At 43.0% G+C, this 18488-nt stretch overlaps 3 protein-coding genes across 3 annotated transcripts; 2 read left to right on the top strand and 1 right to left on the bottom strand.

The window, feature by feature from the left end:
• Positions 1-1187: 1187 nt before the first annotated feature.
• LOC106746413 (tumor necrosis factor receptor superfamily member 4-like) lies at positions 1188-11513 on the bottom strand. The gene is made up of 2 exons (XM_014623007.1): positions 11226-11513; positions 1188-3484 (listed from the first exon to the last, which is right to left on the bottom strand). Exons 1-2 carry the CDS (start codon positions 11307-11309, stop codon positions 3017-3019), a joined length of 552 nt encoding a protein of 183 aa, XP_014478493.1. The 5' UTR covers positions 11310-11513; the 3' UTR covers positions 1188-3016.
• Positions 11514-13366: 1853 nt separating this feature from the next.
• On the top strand, positions 13367-15728 carry LOC106744622. The gene is made up of 3 exons (XM_014619548.1): positions 13367-13398; positions 14563-14756; positions 15300-15728. Exons 1-3 carry the CDS (start codon positions 13367-13369, stop codon positions 15389-15391), a joined length of 318 nt encoding a protein of 105 aa, XP_014475034.1. The 3' UTR covers positions 15392-15728.
• Positions 15729-16770: 1042 nt separating this feature from the next.
• Positions 16771-18397, top strand: LOC106744613. Its single transcript, XM_014619537.1, has 4 exons — positions 16771-17162; positions 17654-17807; positions 17940-18121; positions 18229-18397. Exons 1-3 carry the CDS (start codon positions 16786-16788, stop codon positions 18102-18104), a joined length of 696 nt encoding a protein of 231 aa, XP_014475023.1. The 5' UTR covers positions 16771-16785; the 3' UTR covers positions 18105-18121; positions 18229-18397.
• The last annotated feature ends 91 nt before the right edge of the window (positions 18398-18488 follow it).

Below are 18488 nucleotides of genomic sequence, written 5' to 3'. Positions count from 1 at the left end.
TAAAAGCCGGTGTATCAGTATATTTACATAACACGTACGAGCCGGTTCGCATTTAATAAGTCGGCGCAATAAATTGACCTCTAATTACATCGCGACCGTTAAATACATCGCGTTGAAGATCGTATCAAGATTCAAGCGGAGCGATGCAGCAAAATCCAGCGGATTACTTCGTCAATGTGTACGCATAGTTGTAAACTACAGCCACGTTGGCCCATAGGCTCGCTCCGGCGTTTAGCACCAGACACGGGATTATCCCCCGGAATTCCGCTTGTCCGAGGTCGGGGGTTCTCTGACACGAGATGAAAATCCGACCTTGCCTCGCGTTTGACGACTTTGAGCGCGTTCGCGTCATTTTCGGTGAACTTTTCGGAAACGAAAACGACAACCGGCCGAATTCCTCCTCCCCTGTCCGACCGTATTTTCTGTCGATGTGTGTTCATGAAATCCAACGATTCATTCGAATGACATGGAAATGTAGTATCGAGAATGTGCGCAAATATCGAACGCCGGAGGAAGAACGACGTGCATAGCGCTATGTACATACAGAGCCGTTCGTTCGTCGCACATCCGTTAGAAGACATACATTCTGCGTGCGTGTATTATATAACCGGTTCTCTTTCGTATTAATTTGAAGTGTCACACCGCCACGGACCAACCACGGACTCGACCTTTTGGCAGCGCGGGAATCAAAAAACAAGATGAAAACACTTCACAAGCGCCGATTTCTATTTTTTCATAAGTTCGGCCCGTCGCTTCGCTTTCGAAAGTCGACCGTAAATTGTTGTTACCGCGAAGAAGAGGCATGTGCAACAGTGCCGAGAATCGATACGATTATTATTCGGCCGAAGGAGGACGCGTGCCGGCGCGAAACTTTCACCCCGAACGCAGCGAATTTTTCGAGATCTCGTTTATCGACATGACCGACACGACCGCTTTTCTTCCCATACCTGCTGCGCTCGTTAATCGCGCGGCGAATTCGCTCGGCCGGAGGAGGAGGAGAGCAGCCGGTCTCAAATTAAGGGCTCCGACACAATGAAGGGAGAATAAGGAACAAGAAATTAAATATAGGGAATGATCAGGAACAATCTGGAGAACATTAGGACGTCTTAACACGTTGACTGCCAACTACGAGATATCTCGTAGGTTGTTTACTTGCCTAGGACGCCAACTACGAGTTATCTCGTCGCTTCATTACTTGATTTAATCAAATTGGCTTCTTAGACCAGAATCGTGAAAAGTTCCGTGGCAGTCAACGTGTTAAGACGTCTTTGAGACAATAAGACGTCTAAAGGACATCTCTGAGACGTCTTTTAGGTGTACGTGTTGTGTGGGGAGGAATTAAATTTCGGCATGTGAACCTTCAATCTACAATAAAGGAATAGGGAACCAAGACTGAGAACATTATCTATTACAAATTCGATTCCTTGTAACTTGTATGCTTATAAGGCTTGATAGTTAAGTTGAAGATTAACCTTCAAAATGTCTAATCAAATATACTAATGAGAAAGTCAGTTTGAATCAAACGATAATTATCCAGAAAATAATAAATGTTAATGGTGACGGTTGATTCGTTAGAAAACATGCACCGAAAGTGATGATCTCGTTTGAAAAAGTTCTTATATCTTACCCTCTACTATCCATTCCTTTTATTATATTTTAAACTATAGCTTATTCCTAATATTTTATTCCTCGTTCCTTTCATTGTGTCCGAGCTCTAACACGTGATAAGGCTTGTTACACAATAGTCTTGTGACATTGTCGGATTTTGAAAGTCAGCCGATAGTCTAACGAGACAATTCGTTTTCGAAAGATAAATTCTCCTACTGGAGCATCGGTTGCATTCCGATATCCGACCATCCATTGTTATAACAGGTCTGAGCACCGTCACGAGCGAGTCTCTCTCGTATCTACCCTTATGATAAGCGCGATAATCCGAAGAGAGATCTTTGGGTATGTATAAAGTATGCTTCAAAACGCGAGTCCCTGTGCAATGCACCGTATTCGAGAACGGAACTATGTACAAATAACGTTAATAGCCTGTGTAACGCCTGTAATCGTCTGGCAATGCGAGCATTTTCGAGCGACAGATCACGCAGCCACGGATAACGATCGTTGAACGCTACATCCACATTGCAACGTTATAATACAGACCTAAATGCGCGAAATGTGTAATCGTTCACTCGTACACGAGTAGAAGGATCTGTTTCTACGCTAATGTAACGATCCTGAGGGAGACTCGTTCGCGCCTGCACGATCGCACGACGCGAACGACCGGAGTTCTCTCTTGTAATGGACTGAATGCGAAAGATGAATAAATTTCCGATTGAACATTACATCGATGCCGTAGGGGAGACCGTTTGACCGATAACACGACACCTGGAAATTCATACAGACAGAGGATATATTGTTAACAGGACATTTCGAGACGCTCGGCTATTTACTCGGCCGTTCTCACGTCAGACTTTTCTTCTCCTTAGTTGCTACATTTTTCGAGGTCGGATCTACCGGTGTTTAAGCGCGTTTTTCATAGCATTAAATTAAACAAATGGCTAAATTCCAGATAAAATCAGCATACGCTGTCAGGACAGCTTCTGTTAAAAAAAAAAGCAATACATTTTAGTCGGGAATGTAAATATGATTTTAATACGAACTAGTTGATATGTTTCGCTTGAATTCATACAAATTATTAAATCAACGACTAATTAGCTGTCTCCGTTTCAAAGACACATTTTAGCTGGCACAGTTATACTTTAGCCCCGAGTGGAAACTCGCCCCGGTCTCCCGCTACGTTATTCCTTGGCCAAGCGTTACTTCTTACACGCTAATTGACTAGTATCGCAGAATCGACATCGATGTCGAACTCGCCTACATCTCGCTACGGATCTAAAACTCTTTCATACGACTCGCAAGGAGCCCGATTGCTGCGATCTGCGAGTGAACTCACGTACGACCGTGTCAACATACGTGAAGGATACAGCACCAGTTTCATCGGCCGAAACCGACATCCGGGCGGAAATTAGAGCCTCTGCGAGTCCTCCCGCTGGCCGGCCGCTTGCTCTCTCATGATGGCTTCCACGTCCTCCTCCAGTATCCGCTCTCGGTCGTTCAGCTGGAACGCCGGCTCGTTCACCAGCACGCTCTCCTCGGCGGTGCTACGCGCGTCCTCCGGCGCTAGGAAGAATCTCGCGCGGCCCTCGCATTTCCGCTGATAATCCGGATTGTCCGGGGCGGGCCGATGGCAAGAGTCGCAGACGGTGTCTGAGCGCGATGTGCAGGGATGAGCCTCGTAAAGACTCGGGCCGCACCTGGCGCAGTTCCAGCAGGGCTGCGTGCTGTGATGCGGGCTGTAAGTGCCGGCGGGACATCTTCCGCACTGGGTGTCGCGGCCGCGAGCGCACCGGCTAATCACGCCCCAACCTGGACCGCATCTGCTGCAGTGCGAGCCGTCCCGATGGTGCCTGATGTGAGGCCTGCCTTCGGCCGCCTGGAATCCGTCAGACAAGCAGCAGATGGTTAGTGCTTGCTTGAGAAATCAGTAACAGACCGACGTCTGTACCATAAAAGAAAAAGGCCGCGTGGCAGCTTCGGATCTTTTCACGAGCGATTTCAAAGAGCGAGACGTCAATGCGCTATTAATTTCTAAATAATATTCTTCTATATTTCTTCGAAATAATATTTCGAAATAGTAGCGGCGGTATGAGGAGTCATCTTACCGGGATATTTGCAAAATTAAATTTGGAAAGAAATTGTCTAACAATTGAAAACAATATTTCACGTATAATATGTTTCAAACACTTGGAAATGTAAATAGCCACGTGGATCGATCCGGACTGATCCGGCTCCCTCTTCGTATCTCTTCTTTGCTGTTATTGCTTTTTCTTTATGCGCGTGTCTGGTTTGAGAGATTAATTCTATTTACAAGTTCATTCGTTGCGCCACTTTGTCACTCGTGATTTATCTCATCCGAGAAAATAAGTTTAAAGGCCGCGTAAAAGTTGATACTAAGTGAATATAATATCACAAATTTCACTTAAAATTCTGCTGATATAATTTCGTAAATGTTTTCCTATAGAAGGGATACTGGTATAAATATCATTTAATATTTCATTAAATGCTCTTATTAATCGCATCTCCTCATTGTGGTTTCGTGCAAGCCGATGCGGGCGCGCGATTTTATGCTCTAGAGCATAAAAGCTGATTTTACAAACAATTTACCTTAGCATCTGAAATATGTATTAACGTTAGTTAGTTAGTAATAACGAGCGGACCTGCTTGCTGAGAAGTTACGAATCATATAAACGTTATCGCCCCCTTCCTTTTCCTCCCCCTCCCCTCGTCTCCTATCCTTCTAACCTGAATTGATGAAATGCAAGTTCAACCGTCCGACAACAGGTGCACAAGGGAAGGCAGCCACCTGACTTCGAGAACACCTTGCGCCATTCTTCCGCCTACTTTGGCCAGATCGAGACGCGATACATAAGTCTCCCATGCTCTCTCACGCGTATAAAATACCGTCCTTAATACGTTAGAACGGCCGCTATACTTTCTCCGAAATTAATTTTTCAGAAATTTTCTTCGAAATAAATTAGACCAGCGTCGATTCCTTCGATCTCTCAGTCCTCAAACTTGTTTCGAAATGTCAATCTTTAAATTTGTGCCGAAATATCGTGTGTAACACCATCGACACGTTAACCGATATCGAGCGAACGTAATGTAAGTTCATATTGTTATATCATCATCTATCTTCATTCGACTTGCTTCGATTCACAATTTACATAATAATATTTACGTAATGCTGAGACTCCGATTTTTCCTCAGCACAATATTATCATTTGCTTCTGTTCACTCAATTTCATAGTTATTAAACAGTTGCGACAGTTGGCATGAAATAGTTGTACTTAATCGTAGTTTATTTGTATCGTCTTATCTTGACATAAGTAGAGTTATTTCATATTTAGAAAAAATATTACGACTGCGATAATCTTAGGTTACAGCACAGCGATAATCTTAGGTTAGAGCACAGATGTCAGAGTGTCGAAAGACACAAGTCTCGCAACGCTCGCCGGTTCGTCTCTTCCTCTTTCACACACGTCGCATGACACTTAGGACATCTCTCTTTCTTGAGTTAAAAGTTTCATAAAAAAAGAAAAGTCCTTCATGTCCCCGATGCTCGCGATACTCTTTGCAAAGCGGCGGGCGAACAAGCAAAATAAGGAGGACAAGAGGCGATCCCTTTCGACGGCAGCTGTTGGCAGCTGTTTCGTGCGGCACGCGCCAACGGTCACCGTGCATCACGCGAATCGTTAGCACCGGGCCTTAATTCGAAACCCTTCACCTTACTTTTTCCCCCTTGGCGCGCGCGTCATTACGTCGTCCGTGCCACCGTCGAGTTTCTCGTTGCGCGTGCTCTTCAACATCACACCCGAGTCGAGTGTGTCCTTTCCGACGTATCTCAACTCTGCGATTCGCCATGATCGTTTCGCGAATTTGTGACTTTGCAGAAGAGACGTTGGGAAATGTCATATTTTTTTCCATCATATTAGTAATCAAGCGAACATTTGATATCTGAAGCTTTCGTGGTGCGGGGAAAAAAATCATCTTCTTCAAAGCTAATTGTTTACTTTGACATGACGGTCCTGTGAAGGTTTTATGAACGAGACGAGTGTTTTAGTTTCCCGTGGAAAGACGGTAAACTATTTCTGTTCTTTCGTTGTAACATCCTTTATTTTGAGGCGGTTAAAAGATCGCGCAAGACGTCCGTCACCTTGTCGCGGAGAATTTAACGCAAGGGAATTTAACGCCGTTCCCGCACGTCGCTGGATGCATCTTGTCGATTTACGGCTGCGACGAGACGGCTACCTCGTTGAGCCCCGACGCGTTACTTGTAAGAGAGAGAAAGAGAGCCCAGACTTTCGCTGTCTCTCCGCTCGTCCCGCGGTTAACTTCCAACTTTGTCATGCCGTGGAATTTTAATATGAAAATCGTCCTCAGCGCGCCGAAGTGGGTTACGAGCCGGACACGAGACGCGTTTATACCGTAAATACGCGGCGGGACCAACGGAGTCGAGAGAGAGAGAGAGGGGCATCCGGGGGCTTCCTCGGCGGAGTACGTTCGTGGGAGGCGCGTCGTATTCTCCGAACGAAGATGCATACCCTCGGATGCCTCGCAGCCATCCTCGGGCAGAGATTTATCGATCGGTTAAAAAACGCTCGTTCGCGCACAAGAGGGGTATCGTTGTTGTTATTGCGGCTTTTATTATTCCCCCGCATTGGCTGGGCGCGGCGAGACGTCGTCGCTCGGAGCGCTAGGCGTCATGCTCGAGCGATGACTCTCGAGAGCGCCGGGGATTCGCTGGCACCACGTCGGGAACACCCTTCGGCGATTTCCTTCGATCTCTCTCTCGCAGCTGCTGCGAAGACGCGACCACCGCGTCGTAAACCGCGCGAAGCTCTCTCCTTCTTCCTCGCGCGAGCGCGAGAGAGAAAGAGGATAACGTGACTAGACTTCCGAGCGGATGAGAAACGCAACGAGCGGCGAAACAATTCGGTCGAAGCGGACGATACACTTCGCTCGCCCGGAACGATCGATCGGGAGGACCGGTGAAAAATTCGCCGGGCCTCGCAAACGATCCGTAACGACGGATGACGGAAGTAACGGTGCTCATAGTGACGAGTATGAATAGGAACTTCCGGCATGACGAGCGCAACGGAAGCGGTAATTGCCCGTCGCTTTTGTGTCCCTCCTTCCTTTTTCCCTCCCTCTCCCTCCCCCGTCCTTTTTTATAGCCGGCGCATCGGCGACGATCGACCGCGACCTACGAACGCACGCGCGACCCGCGCGTAAAACCATCGACCATTTGTCGCGATGACATCCTGCGGACGTATTTGAACGTCGCACACGCCGAAGCGCGTTAAATTCTTTGAAAGACGCGCAAGCGCTTTCGAGCACTTCCGAAGGAACACGGAGTCGTCGTTGACGTCTGGAAGCGATTCCCTCGGAGGAAATCGCTACTGCTCAACCTGTTCCGCTGATTAGCGATGATTACTGGTATCTCGCTGCGTTTCTGAGACCGCGAAGATAATTAGCGGCGATAAACGCGAGGAGAGGGATTTTTAATGTGTACGTATGGGTGCGTCGAAGGAGAAGAGTGTGTGCGTGTGTCTGTATAGAATCGCACCGGGGCTGGATTTTCATCCTGGCCGACTCACCTAAGGGAACGTGGCCCACTTCCATTTGTCAACCGGAAGAGGCGGGCAGCTCGCGCACGAGAGAGAGAAATTGCAGTAATTTCGAACGTGGAGACACGTTCCGAACGTTATTACAAGATAAGATATCGGACGGGTGGATCGGAGTTCCTTCCGATTTTATGCCGTTACCATCGATCACATCAAATATCTATTAAACCCGATGTCGCCCACTCGTGTTCGCGCGAAATAATCGCAAGGGATCCGCGCACGTGTTATCGGGAAATATCCGGCCGACTAAGTATGTGCAACACACCCGCTTATATGTGTTTTCGTTCACGAAAATTCGAAATCTTGCTTCCTCCAACCGAAACGCCTTTCATTGTCCATTGCCAGGTGGATCCAATCGAACTAATTTTCAGCGAACTTACACGATGGCCTAAATTCTTCAAGCTAGAATCTTACGGCGCCGAAATACCGGAAGGTAAGTAGAACGTTACATCCATCGGCCCTTTGTACGCTCGATACTTTCGTGCGTTAGTTTCAATTGGAAAGCCGCCAGTAAGTTCGAGAGGACCGCAAGGTCCCGCGATACCTGGAGAAGGTGGTCACTGCCAAAGTTGCAACAGGCAGCAACCCGCGGAGTCACGCTAGACTGGATTCTCCCCCTTTGTATGTGTGTGTGTGTCCGACTTCCTCGGCCGAGCGAGCCGGCCGGTTGCTTCTACTTCCCGGAGGAAGACACTGTTATACTCGAGGGTGAGCCCACAGTCGCAGCTGCCTCGAGAACCGTGATAATTATCTTTCGGCCGCTACGCACCCTATTGTTCCCCGCCCTCGCCGAGAATCCCGTCAGTCGGATCGACGCACCTGGACGGGGCAAGGAGTCAGGTAAGAGCATATTCTTGTAACTGTCTCGACACGAGCGAATAAGGTGCATTAGGCGTTGTCAACGAGATGCCATCGCTTACAATCGAGATGAGAGAGCGCAGCGAAACTCCGTCTCGATACGAGAAACCGTTGTTGAGTGTAACGCCGGGCGTGCACCGAGAGAAATAATTTAATAACAGCACAGCTAAGCCTTAAATAGCTAGTTCGAACTTTGTCGTCATCGTTAAAAGTTGCTTGTCTGGAATAAAGTGCACTCGCTGCGAGTCTTACAACTTTGTTAGCTGAAATGACTAGTAAGAGTTGTCAAGATTAGTGTTGTGCTGGTTACATCATACATTGAAACGAATTTCATTTCATTTTGAAACATCATACAGCGAAACTCATTTATATCAGTGGATGAAGTGGTGAAATGAAATTAAAGAAATGACTAGATTTTAGAATCAGGTATATATTAATATCTTAAAGGATGTCATACTTGAAAACTTGACCGGCAAAACACTAACTTCTTGCAAGATTTATGTCGTATTGGCTGCACGGAATTATAAATTTGATAGTACGATCTAGTCAATATTATAATAGTTAATATTAGTTATTTATTAAATATTCACGTCGGACACGTCGCTACGGTTTATGCGCGTCAATGAAGAAAAGGAAGGAAATTATTAAGTAAAAAGTCGGGAGTGCAAAGAAAGGGGGAAGTAATGCGGACGGTGCTGAAGAAAGGAGCGTCGATTGCGCGGGTGTCGCTGGTTACCGCTCGTTAGAACGTCTCGCGTCTTCGCTGAAACGCAGCCCCGAGGAGGAAAGTGTCGCGACAATTGCAAACGCGAAAGAAACCGTGGCGGTCGGGTTCTCTTCTACAATGCTAATGAGATCCGCACTTGCCGAGAGCTCGTTGCCTGACATAAACAAGGTATCTTTCAGCCGGTCGCGTAAGTCCTCGGCACGAAGGCGCCGTTCGGACAGACGAGTTCTTCAACGAGTCCCTAATTTACGGCGAGAATACCGCCGTGGATTTTTTTCAGCCTGGTGAATTTACAAGAGAAAGCGTCTTGTTCGGAAACCTATATATATATATAAAGGAAAAGCACAAAATCTGACATAGATATGGTGAACCGACATACTCGTGTTTCTCAGTCTAGTAGCGTGCTAAATTTTTCGAAGAATTTTATCGAACATGAACTTCATCTGCTATAGTAGACACAGCAGTCTGTGTTCTCGTGTTCATTCTTAGCATCGTTACATCGTGATAACATAAGACGATAAATTACGGTGTATCGCTCGAAACAAAATAATTATGCGTGGTGTTGCGTTAAGCGTATCGTTAATAACGAGCAATTCCTCCGAGTGCGTTGCGATGACAATGTCTTTGTACGTAAGGCTTTTTCTCTGTTCGGTAAATAGACACGCGCACACATCCTTGGCCAAACGGCGTTTCCCGTGCTTATGCGAGGGCGTAGGAGAGCGAAGGAGTCAGGGCCGACGACGAGAGAGCATCGCGAAAATCGCACCGCGAGCGGAATCGCCGGCTCTGGGTTCCCAGGCCATGCTAATGAGCCTCATAAAGCACAATGTGTACCCCAGTGAACCGAATAACCCGCTGACACACGCTGAGTGCATGCGTGTATGTGTGTGTGTGTGCGAATGCGTATAAGTGTGCTTCCAGTCGCCGCACGAACACAATCGCGGACGACACGCGCGACCGTGCGCTTTGTGCTCGTGCGTTCAACTCGTCGCCTATGCGCGTATTCGCGCGGACCGGCACCCATATACACACACATATGAGACCTCCGCCATCAACGCAATGCGTCGCAAAGTATGCGAGGAGGTGCGAAACGGGAAACACCATTTACGAGAGAATTTTGCACGTTATTTAAGCCGATCATGCTTACGATATTCGGCGTCAATTGGGAGGACACCGACGATGTCCCTTCTTTGATGCAAGAGGTAAGCTATAAGTAATTCGCAACAATTGTGTTGCAGAGTTGCGATTGATAAAAAGTGCGCTGTTATATGTACAAGGTAAAAATTCATCTTAAATCAATGATAGATATAATTTTCATATATAAGCAAGAATGTTATAATCTTCTTAACAAAGTTTTAATCTTGATTCAAACTGATACTATTCTTAATTTATAGAGGAAGTTTCGTACCTGTTATTAATTTTTACCTCCTCCCTCAAATGCTTTGGTATACAGAAGATTTCTCGATAAAATTTACGGATATGTATAAATCACTAAACATGAGGGAGGGAGATCAAATATGCGACTCTGATAAAACGACTTTCGGTTCCCACGAATCATATCTCGTTCACACATATTGTGTAAGTGTTTGCGCGCCTTTGATATTTCCGGTCCAACCCTCACACAAGAATTTCTCTCTCTCTCTCTCTTATCTTTCTTTACCACCCCGTTTATACTTGTGTATACTATCGTTACGGGGACGGGCTGCGCACGTGAGAACCGATCTTATCCAGCCGGTAATATATTTCAGCCAGGTGAATAATCGTGGAGTAATAATTATCGTCGTATGTGTGTGGAGTCGGACACAAAATTTCGTATTTTTGCACAATAATCGCCATCACGATTGCTTTTCTCCGTCCTTTGCTCCGCTCGTGCTTTACTCGTGCAAGTATTCAACTGTTAATTAGCTCGGCGCCTGGTTTGTCGCGCATGCTCGTAATGTAAACGCGAGGGGTTACAAAGCGAAAAGAGCGAAACTGTTTTTTTTTTCTTTTTTTTTTAATAACGCGATTGCATCGCTCAAGTGACATCGGATATGGAAAATGATCTGATGCTGTTGAGGAAACGTAGCCATACCTGAATATTACCGCGACGCAACCGAACTCTTCTCCTTACGCAATTCATCGTGTTCTGGCAGAGCAAACGCAGCATTATCGAGAACGCAACGACACGCAATGATGTGCACTTTCATTTTTTATCGACGACTCGATAACTAAATGTACTCTTTAATTTCTCAAACAAGTAACCATCAAGTTACGGTTTGTCGGTGTAACATTTTCTTTTTTTCCAAACGATCACACGCCAAACTTATGAACATTAGAATCGGCCGAATCACAATTCATCTCAGATTATCATGGACAAGTGCTACAATAATATAATGAAAACAAAGTCGCATATACGCGCATACCTGGATAAATATAGCCAGCACACACGCGAAAACGATCGCCAGCATCAGAGGTCGATTGTTGATCAGCTTGATGCGATTATCCATTATCCTTCGGAGTGTTATCGAGCTGCGATTGTTTATCACTGTGAATTGGAATCACTTTTTTCTTCTTCTTCGCGGAATCGCGTGTTCGTAACTGACTTGCGTTAATCAACGGTAATTTCGCGTTTCGATCTACTGGGTGGATGGCGAGGAGACGTGTCTTGATATTATCGTGTAGGATCGAGAAACGTCTACGACTCGGTTGAGCTGGTCGCCGCAATGTTACCTCGACGAAGGTTCAACGTGAATTGAAGGGACTGCATTGATGCAGCTGTTACTGTTGAACACGCGCTCGGTCACGTGGCTCGGCGTACCCTCCCCGTTTTTACGATGTTCTGATCAAGCGCACGAATTTCGAGCCCATACAGAACGGGCCATTGTGTGGATCCACTAAATAAAAAGGAGGGGATATGCTTGACTGTATAAAGAGAAATATATAAAAAGAAGTAACTGTGTAAAAAGGTTAAAAATTAAAGGAAAAAATTAGAAACAGAGGGAAAACGTATTCGTAAAATAATTAACTCGCGTGAAATGTACGGGGCAGGGCGAGAAATCGTTTGTCGATTCAAGAGAGTTTGTAGATTCAAATTCAAGAAACAAAGTTACCCAATTGGCACTTTTGCTATGAGGAAATCTCAAGCCGGATCAAAAAATCACGATCGTTCCAGGGATTTAGGGAGCCCGTTGAACGTTGACAGTTACAAAACTGTCGATTAACAGCAAGATCGAATGGAGATTATAAGGCCGCTTTCCCTCCGATCGATCTCGAGACTTTGTCGTGTGAAAATTCGACGTCGCCATAATCGGACGAAATTTCAGAAAAGAAGAAAAAGAAACGTGGTTCGTGGAAGCGATTTTAACAATTCGAGATACATTCCGCACTTATGTAAAGGGCGAACGCGACACGCGATCCACTATTGAAAAGGAAGAAGAAAAACAAAAGTGAGAAAGAAAAGCTACCTTTCCCGAAAGCGAGGTAGGTTCCCGTGGAATCAGCATTTACTTCAGCTGCAGCAACAGCTGAACGCCTCGTGGTGTGCCACCTCCACCGGTTGCACATCCGAGCGAGTCAGCTTCTGATGAGGGCAGGTGCTCGCTCTTTCGCCACGCGACAACTTCCCGAGTGCGACCGGTCACGGTGCCTCCGCTCAAAGATTCGTTCGTTCAGTGCGTAGCGAATATCTTCGTCGGTAATTGTTCGCGGAACAGCTGCATCAATCTCGCACGTAATCAAAATAGCCTTTACGTGCGAAAATAGCGAGATGCATGTTCTTCGAGCGACTCGCGCGGATAACGCCGAGAGTTCGCCTCGCGATAAATGTGTGATGATCGAGACCACAGCGAGACCGGGATATTACGAAACGTCTAATCCCGGGCGTTGATTCCACGTTCCACGTGCACATCGAGCGTTTCCCATACATAAATAACGCCTCTCTCGCCCGCGCCCACCGTATTATATGGTCCCATTATATCGTATTGTATCAACCACCTATTACACGAGCCATTTTCTCCGTCGCTCGGTCTCGATAACGCCGATCCAAGCGTCGAGCGTGGAAGATGAGAGTGATTCATCACGTCGAAGGGGGAGGTCGGGCTATTTTTTCCAGACGGAATATTAAAACTCGCAGATGAAGCGCGCGCGCGTTCGATCGAGCGGGAAGGCAAATTTCGATCTACTCGCTCGATCGAACGTTGTAACGTAATTACGGTCATTATTGCGCCGGTAGCCACCTCAAAACGGGCCTCGTATAAACGAAGAAGCACGCTCTCCCAGCGAAATCGCATTAAAGAATCTTAAACGGCGAAGTAAATGCGATGTATCTCAAGTAGGAAATAACTGCCCGGCGAATATTGGCTCAGTACTGATTTTTTAGGGCAAGAGTAAAGATATTTTCCTTATGCAATATAAATCCAAGGAATCGATTGTAAGCCTGTCCAGAATTTCACTGGTACAACTGTTATAGTCGAGAAATCTTACCTGCGATCAACTATAGACGCGACGTAAATATACATGGTCGACGTAAATATACGTTGTTTTGCACGTGAATTTGTGTTCAAACATGACCGTGTTTTCTGATACCTACACAAAAAAGTAATTACATAGTGAGTATCAAGATATATTCTGTCGCCATTTTTAATGATTATTGGCTTTAAATGAGTTAGCAACTTTTGTTAAAAAAAACAAGGAAGTCTACATTTATGCAAATTGAAAAATAAATGATATCGATTCACTTTGATATGAAAATTTCATACAGATGTCTATCTTTGTCATGAATATTTTATGCATATGCCTAGCTTATTGCCACGTAGACTGTGAGTATCAATAATTAGATAAATCATGACATAGTATACGAAGTTCACTCGGACAAAGTCCGAGAGGAAGACCGACTTCACAATAATTTGGACACTCCTATTATGGAAATTTAATATTATAACATTGAGATTCCGTCAATATAGGATATTCTCTATTGCAGTTCTGTTAGTTTATTATTTAACCGATATATAATTCCCGCCTGTTCTTGATAAATATTGTTTAAATACCTATTAATATTTCTTTATACCTTTGATGGACAAAAGCAAATTTTATAAGCTTTTTTTTATAAATATTTTTATTTATTCTTTTTATTTATTATATTATATTTTTATTTATTATATTATATTATATTTATTATATTATTCATACAATATTTGGAGGTTTCTATATATTTGGCGTACTTTTTTCAGCTATGTAAAGTATCTTGTTATTGCAGATTAATGAGAAATATTATACGCGCTTATGTCGAGCGGCATACATTAAACTTTAATCTACACAGAAAAACACACTATACTAACTTCAAAATGAGTACATACTAGGAATTATATCTCACTTTCAACTAAAAGAATATTCATTAAATCAATTAATAGGTCCTTGAAGATACTTATATAAAATCGGCATAACACCGTGATATTCGCATTTATCTGCGAACATTCGCAAACGCTGCTGTAAAATGACACGTTCACACGCTGCCTAAATGCCCCTGCGATCTTATCCGCCTTTATATACAGACGGTAGAACAAAGTCGTTTCGATGCGATTAGATTCTTAACATTATTTATGTCAATCAGATGATGCTAGGAATTTTCCAGAGTAACCGTTTTTCACACAACTTCCTCTTATTCTTGGAAGTCATTCACTACACCACGGAAATCTTTCCTATATAAGCCTTTCTCGTTTGCCGCGCGCTCAGTCACAGTCACAATTACAGTTAGAGTTACAGTTTTTCAGTCCACGTTTTCAGTTCAAGTCTCAGTCTTAGTTCCCAGTTCTCAGTTCCCAGTTCTCAGTTCTTCTTAGTCAGTCTTAGTTCAGTCTTCAGCAGTCCAGGTCTTAGTCTAGTCAACAGTTTTAGTCTAGTCCAGGCTTCGTCTTCGTCTTCATTCGTCCTCGTCAGTCTATTGATTCATCTAAATTGTAAGTCTCTATTTTATATTTAAACATGACTTTTAATCAGTTCAATCCAATTTCCAATCCCACTTCACTCCTCAAAACATACACATGCACTGCGTAATTATTGTTTTCTTTGTATTATATAACGATGTTTTCCTCGCTATACCGATACGTTAAACATTCTTGCTATGATATATCCGATTGTATTAAATTAAGTTACACGAATTACCTTTTTCTTAATCTCACTTTAATCTTCATCTTGTATTTGCGTTATTCCAATAATGCTGATTTATAAAAGTTTGTTTAATGTTAACCGACATATCTCATTGTTTAATTTTAGCTAACCCTTTCAACTTTTAAATCTTGTATTTTTACAATAACTTTTCTCATCAATTTACCACTATTATTAATCCATCCGAGAACCAAATTATATTATTAGTATAATTAATAAACTGTTTTATTCAAAATGCCATAAATTTAATCAAGTCGTTAAAACTATTTATTCATCTCTTTCAATTACCTAAATCTAAATTCCCTTCTCAACATACTCACATGGTCCTATCCCAGGTAAAGAGATTAAGTTCTTTGACCTAAATAAAGGACTACCTAACGTATGTTCTGTGATCGGAGTAAATGGGCCTCTCCAGTCCTTGATCTGATCTGTAGACCTACCAGTACGTTTAGGACTCGCCAGGGCGTGAGTAAACAATTTTGTTGCGTCCGTCCTCTTCCAGGACGTAACAAAAAACAATGCTGTATTTGGTAGCCTGTAATTTGATTAGCTCGTGATTAGCAAGACGTCAAACGCTTCGGAATAGTTTAGAGATACTATCGTAGGGAGAGGGGCAGACTCTAATGTAAGAAGGACATAGTCCGAAATGCAGAAAACATGTGGTCGTGCTATGAAATGTATGCAAGTTTTTTTGGAATATAAATAAAAAACATTTATTTTTATTGACAAGTTTATCTTGTTTTCACATTTCACATATACGTGGGTGGTTCCTGAAGTCCCCGACCTGATGGCGGTAGTTGTTTGAAAAATATCACTGTATTAGAAAGTACACAATCTATAAAGCATATGTTTCAAGTTTGAAGAAGCCACGTTGTTTAGTATTTGTTTGGCAGCCATCAATAGTGAACGTTTTCAGTGAATTTGTGAAAATGGGGAAAATTGGTCATCGTAATGTGATACAATACTTTTATTTTAAGGCCTTAGCCCAACCAATATAAAAGCTGAACTGGATTCTACTCTGGGTGAGTCTGTTCCTTCGTTTACAAAAGTAAAATATTGGGTAGCAGAGTTTAAACGAGGCCGTACGAGCTGCCAAGACGAGCATCGCAGTGGTTGACCAAATGAAATGACGACTCCAGAAATGGTGAAGAAAATCCACAAAGCGGTACTGGATGATCGTCAACCGAAAGTGCGCGAGCTAGCAGACAAAGTAGGCATTCCAAAAAGTGCGGTAATCGCATATTATCTGAAAATTTGGACATGAGAAAGCTGTGTGCAAGATGGGTGCTGCGTTTGCTCACACTCGAGCAAAAACAGTGTCTTGAAGATGTTTCAATTGAATGTTTAGCGAAGTTTCACAGCAACAAACGCCTCCTCGGATTATTTTCTGTTCCAAAACTTGAAAAAATGGCTCAGTGGTCAAAGATTTTCCAACAATGAAGAAGTGATGTGGACAGTTTATGGCTATTTTGAGGAGCAAGACAGTTCTTATGATAAAAAGGGTATCGAACTTATTGAACATCGCTGGGAAAAGTGTATAGAGCTGAAAGGAGATTATGTTGAAAAATAAATACATTTTTTTCCAAAATTATTGTGTTTTCTTTGTTGGGTCGGATACTTCAGGGACCACCCCCGTATATAAAGCTACGGACGGTTTCGCGTCGCGACGTATTTGTGCTTTGTACGTAAGTTTAATTACCAGTGTTTTAAGGATAAATTCAATTGGCTTCAATGAAAACACGAATGTTAATTATATACTAAAGGATACTTTTTTTCAATGATGATTTGAAAAACACTACTGATGATGAATAGTTGCAGAAAATGCAGCGTGTACGCGACGATATTGAACTTCCGTGCAACTTCGATGATTGGACAGCGCAAGAACAAAGTGACTGGATGTATCACAATATGACGAATTTATATAAAAACGTGCCAGAATCTTTACAAAATCTGATCCCGGCTTACACACGTTCACTTGATTTCAACCGATCACTAAATGTGTTACCTGAATGGATGGATCCAGATAAATATCACAAAGGACAAAAGTTTGTGCGCGAGCATTATTTCTCGTATATCATGGCTATTATATTGGGTTCTATTTACGCCTACACTTTCGAGGATGGCCTCAAACCAATTATCATAGGAGGAAACAGTCATACACCATATTTAGCAGTGAAAAGGTATTTCTCTGACATATTGTCTTTTAATTTATAAGCCTGACATCGAAATAGCAGCAAGAGTGATATTTCCATACAGAACAAATGTGCGACAGAAATCGTAGGAACGTACCAAAAATATTCGAATATCTTTAGGACATCTCCAGCACGTCTTTTGAACATTTGTGCTGTATTGATAAGGCAGAGATTGCAGAATTAGTAACAAATGACATCGCCATATTACAGTTTTTAAATATTTTTTAAATATTTTTGAACATATTACGCAACTACTTGCATATGCGTAAACTTTCCTGAATCGATTTAAAACGTCCCCAACATCACACTGTTCCCTTTATACAAGGTTCTCCTCCCTCCTTCTTTCATTCTTTGCGCATTTAAAATAACTGTAATAAAATTAAATATATCTTACATTATCTATGTAAATAACATCAACTTCACAGATATTAACCAACGATTGCTTATTACACTGTTATTATACTATATAGTTTAAGGATGAATTCCTTAATTTGAAGGTATCTGAATACGATGAAACGGATACTCGATTGGTACGATGGGGAACCTTGGAGTAAAGGTACGGAGGCTTACAGGGACATGCAAATTGCACGCAATAAACATATAAGAATAAGCACAAAGGTTTCCCTGTTGGATAACAAGCAATATCAGGAGGCATCAAAATTCGAGCAGCCGTGGTGTCCAGAATACGAAACACTTTTGAAGGACTTCGCTCTCACATGTCCGTCTGAGAAGCCTGGACAACGTCCTTACAAAATTTTAGATAATATGTCACGCTAACCGAAGGACTTAAATAATATGGTGATGGCCGTTGCACAGGCCCATTTCATAATGTTGCCTGTATTATATCCGCAAAAAGTTGGCATGCATTTTGTAACCGATGAAGATTTAGAAGCCTTTTGCCATATGTGGAAATGCTACGGATATTTTCTCGGAATTGAAGATGAGTAAGTAGTAGTTTTATTAACATCCAGAAGCAGAACGCCGAATTTCTTAGGACACAAAGTNGCCATATGTGGAAATGCTACGGATATTTTCTCGGAATTGAAGATGAGTAAGTAGTAGTTTTATTAACATCCAGAAGCAGAACGCCGAATTTCTTAAGATACAAAGATTAAAAATAATATATTGCTTTTCCTTCTGCTCGTTATATATCAATAACATATTTTGTAGAAATATATATGAGAAATCATATGATCGTTATATAAGTACGATACAATAAAGTTCACCGCTCGTATAAAATACAACTCTAGAAAATAAAAATATTAATATCATATGCGAATAATGTTAATCGATTGTTAGTCCAGCAAAATACGCCTCTCTTTGGTGTCAAAC

Source organism: Dinoponera quadriceps, unplaced genomic scaffold, assembly GCF_001313825.1.
Source record: "Dinoponera quadriceps isolate SergipeBrazil2010 unplaced genomic scaffold, ASM131382v1 scaffold120, whole genome shotgun sequence".
Classification (NCBI taxonomy): domain Eukaryota; kingdom Metazoa; phylum Arthropoda; class Insecta; order Hymenoptera; family Formicidae; genus Dinoponera; species Dinoponera quadriceps.
This window is presented reverse-complemented; position numbering and strand designations above follow the sequence as displayed.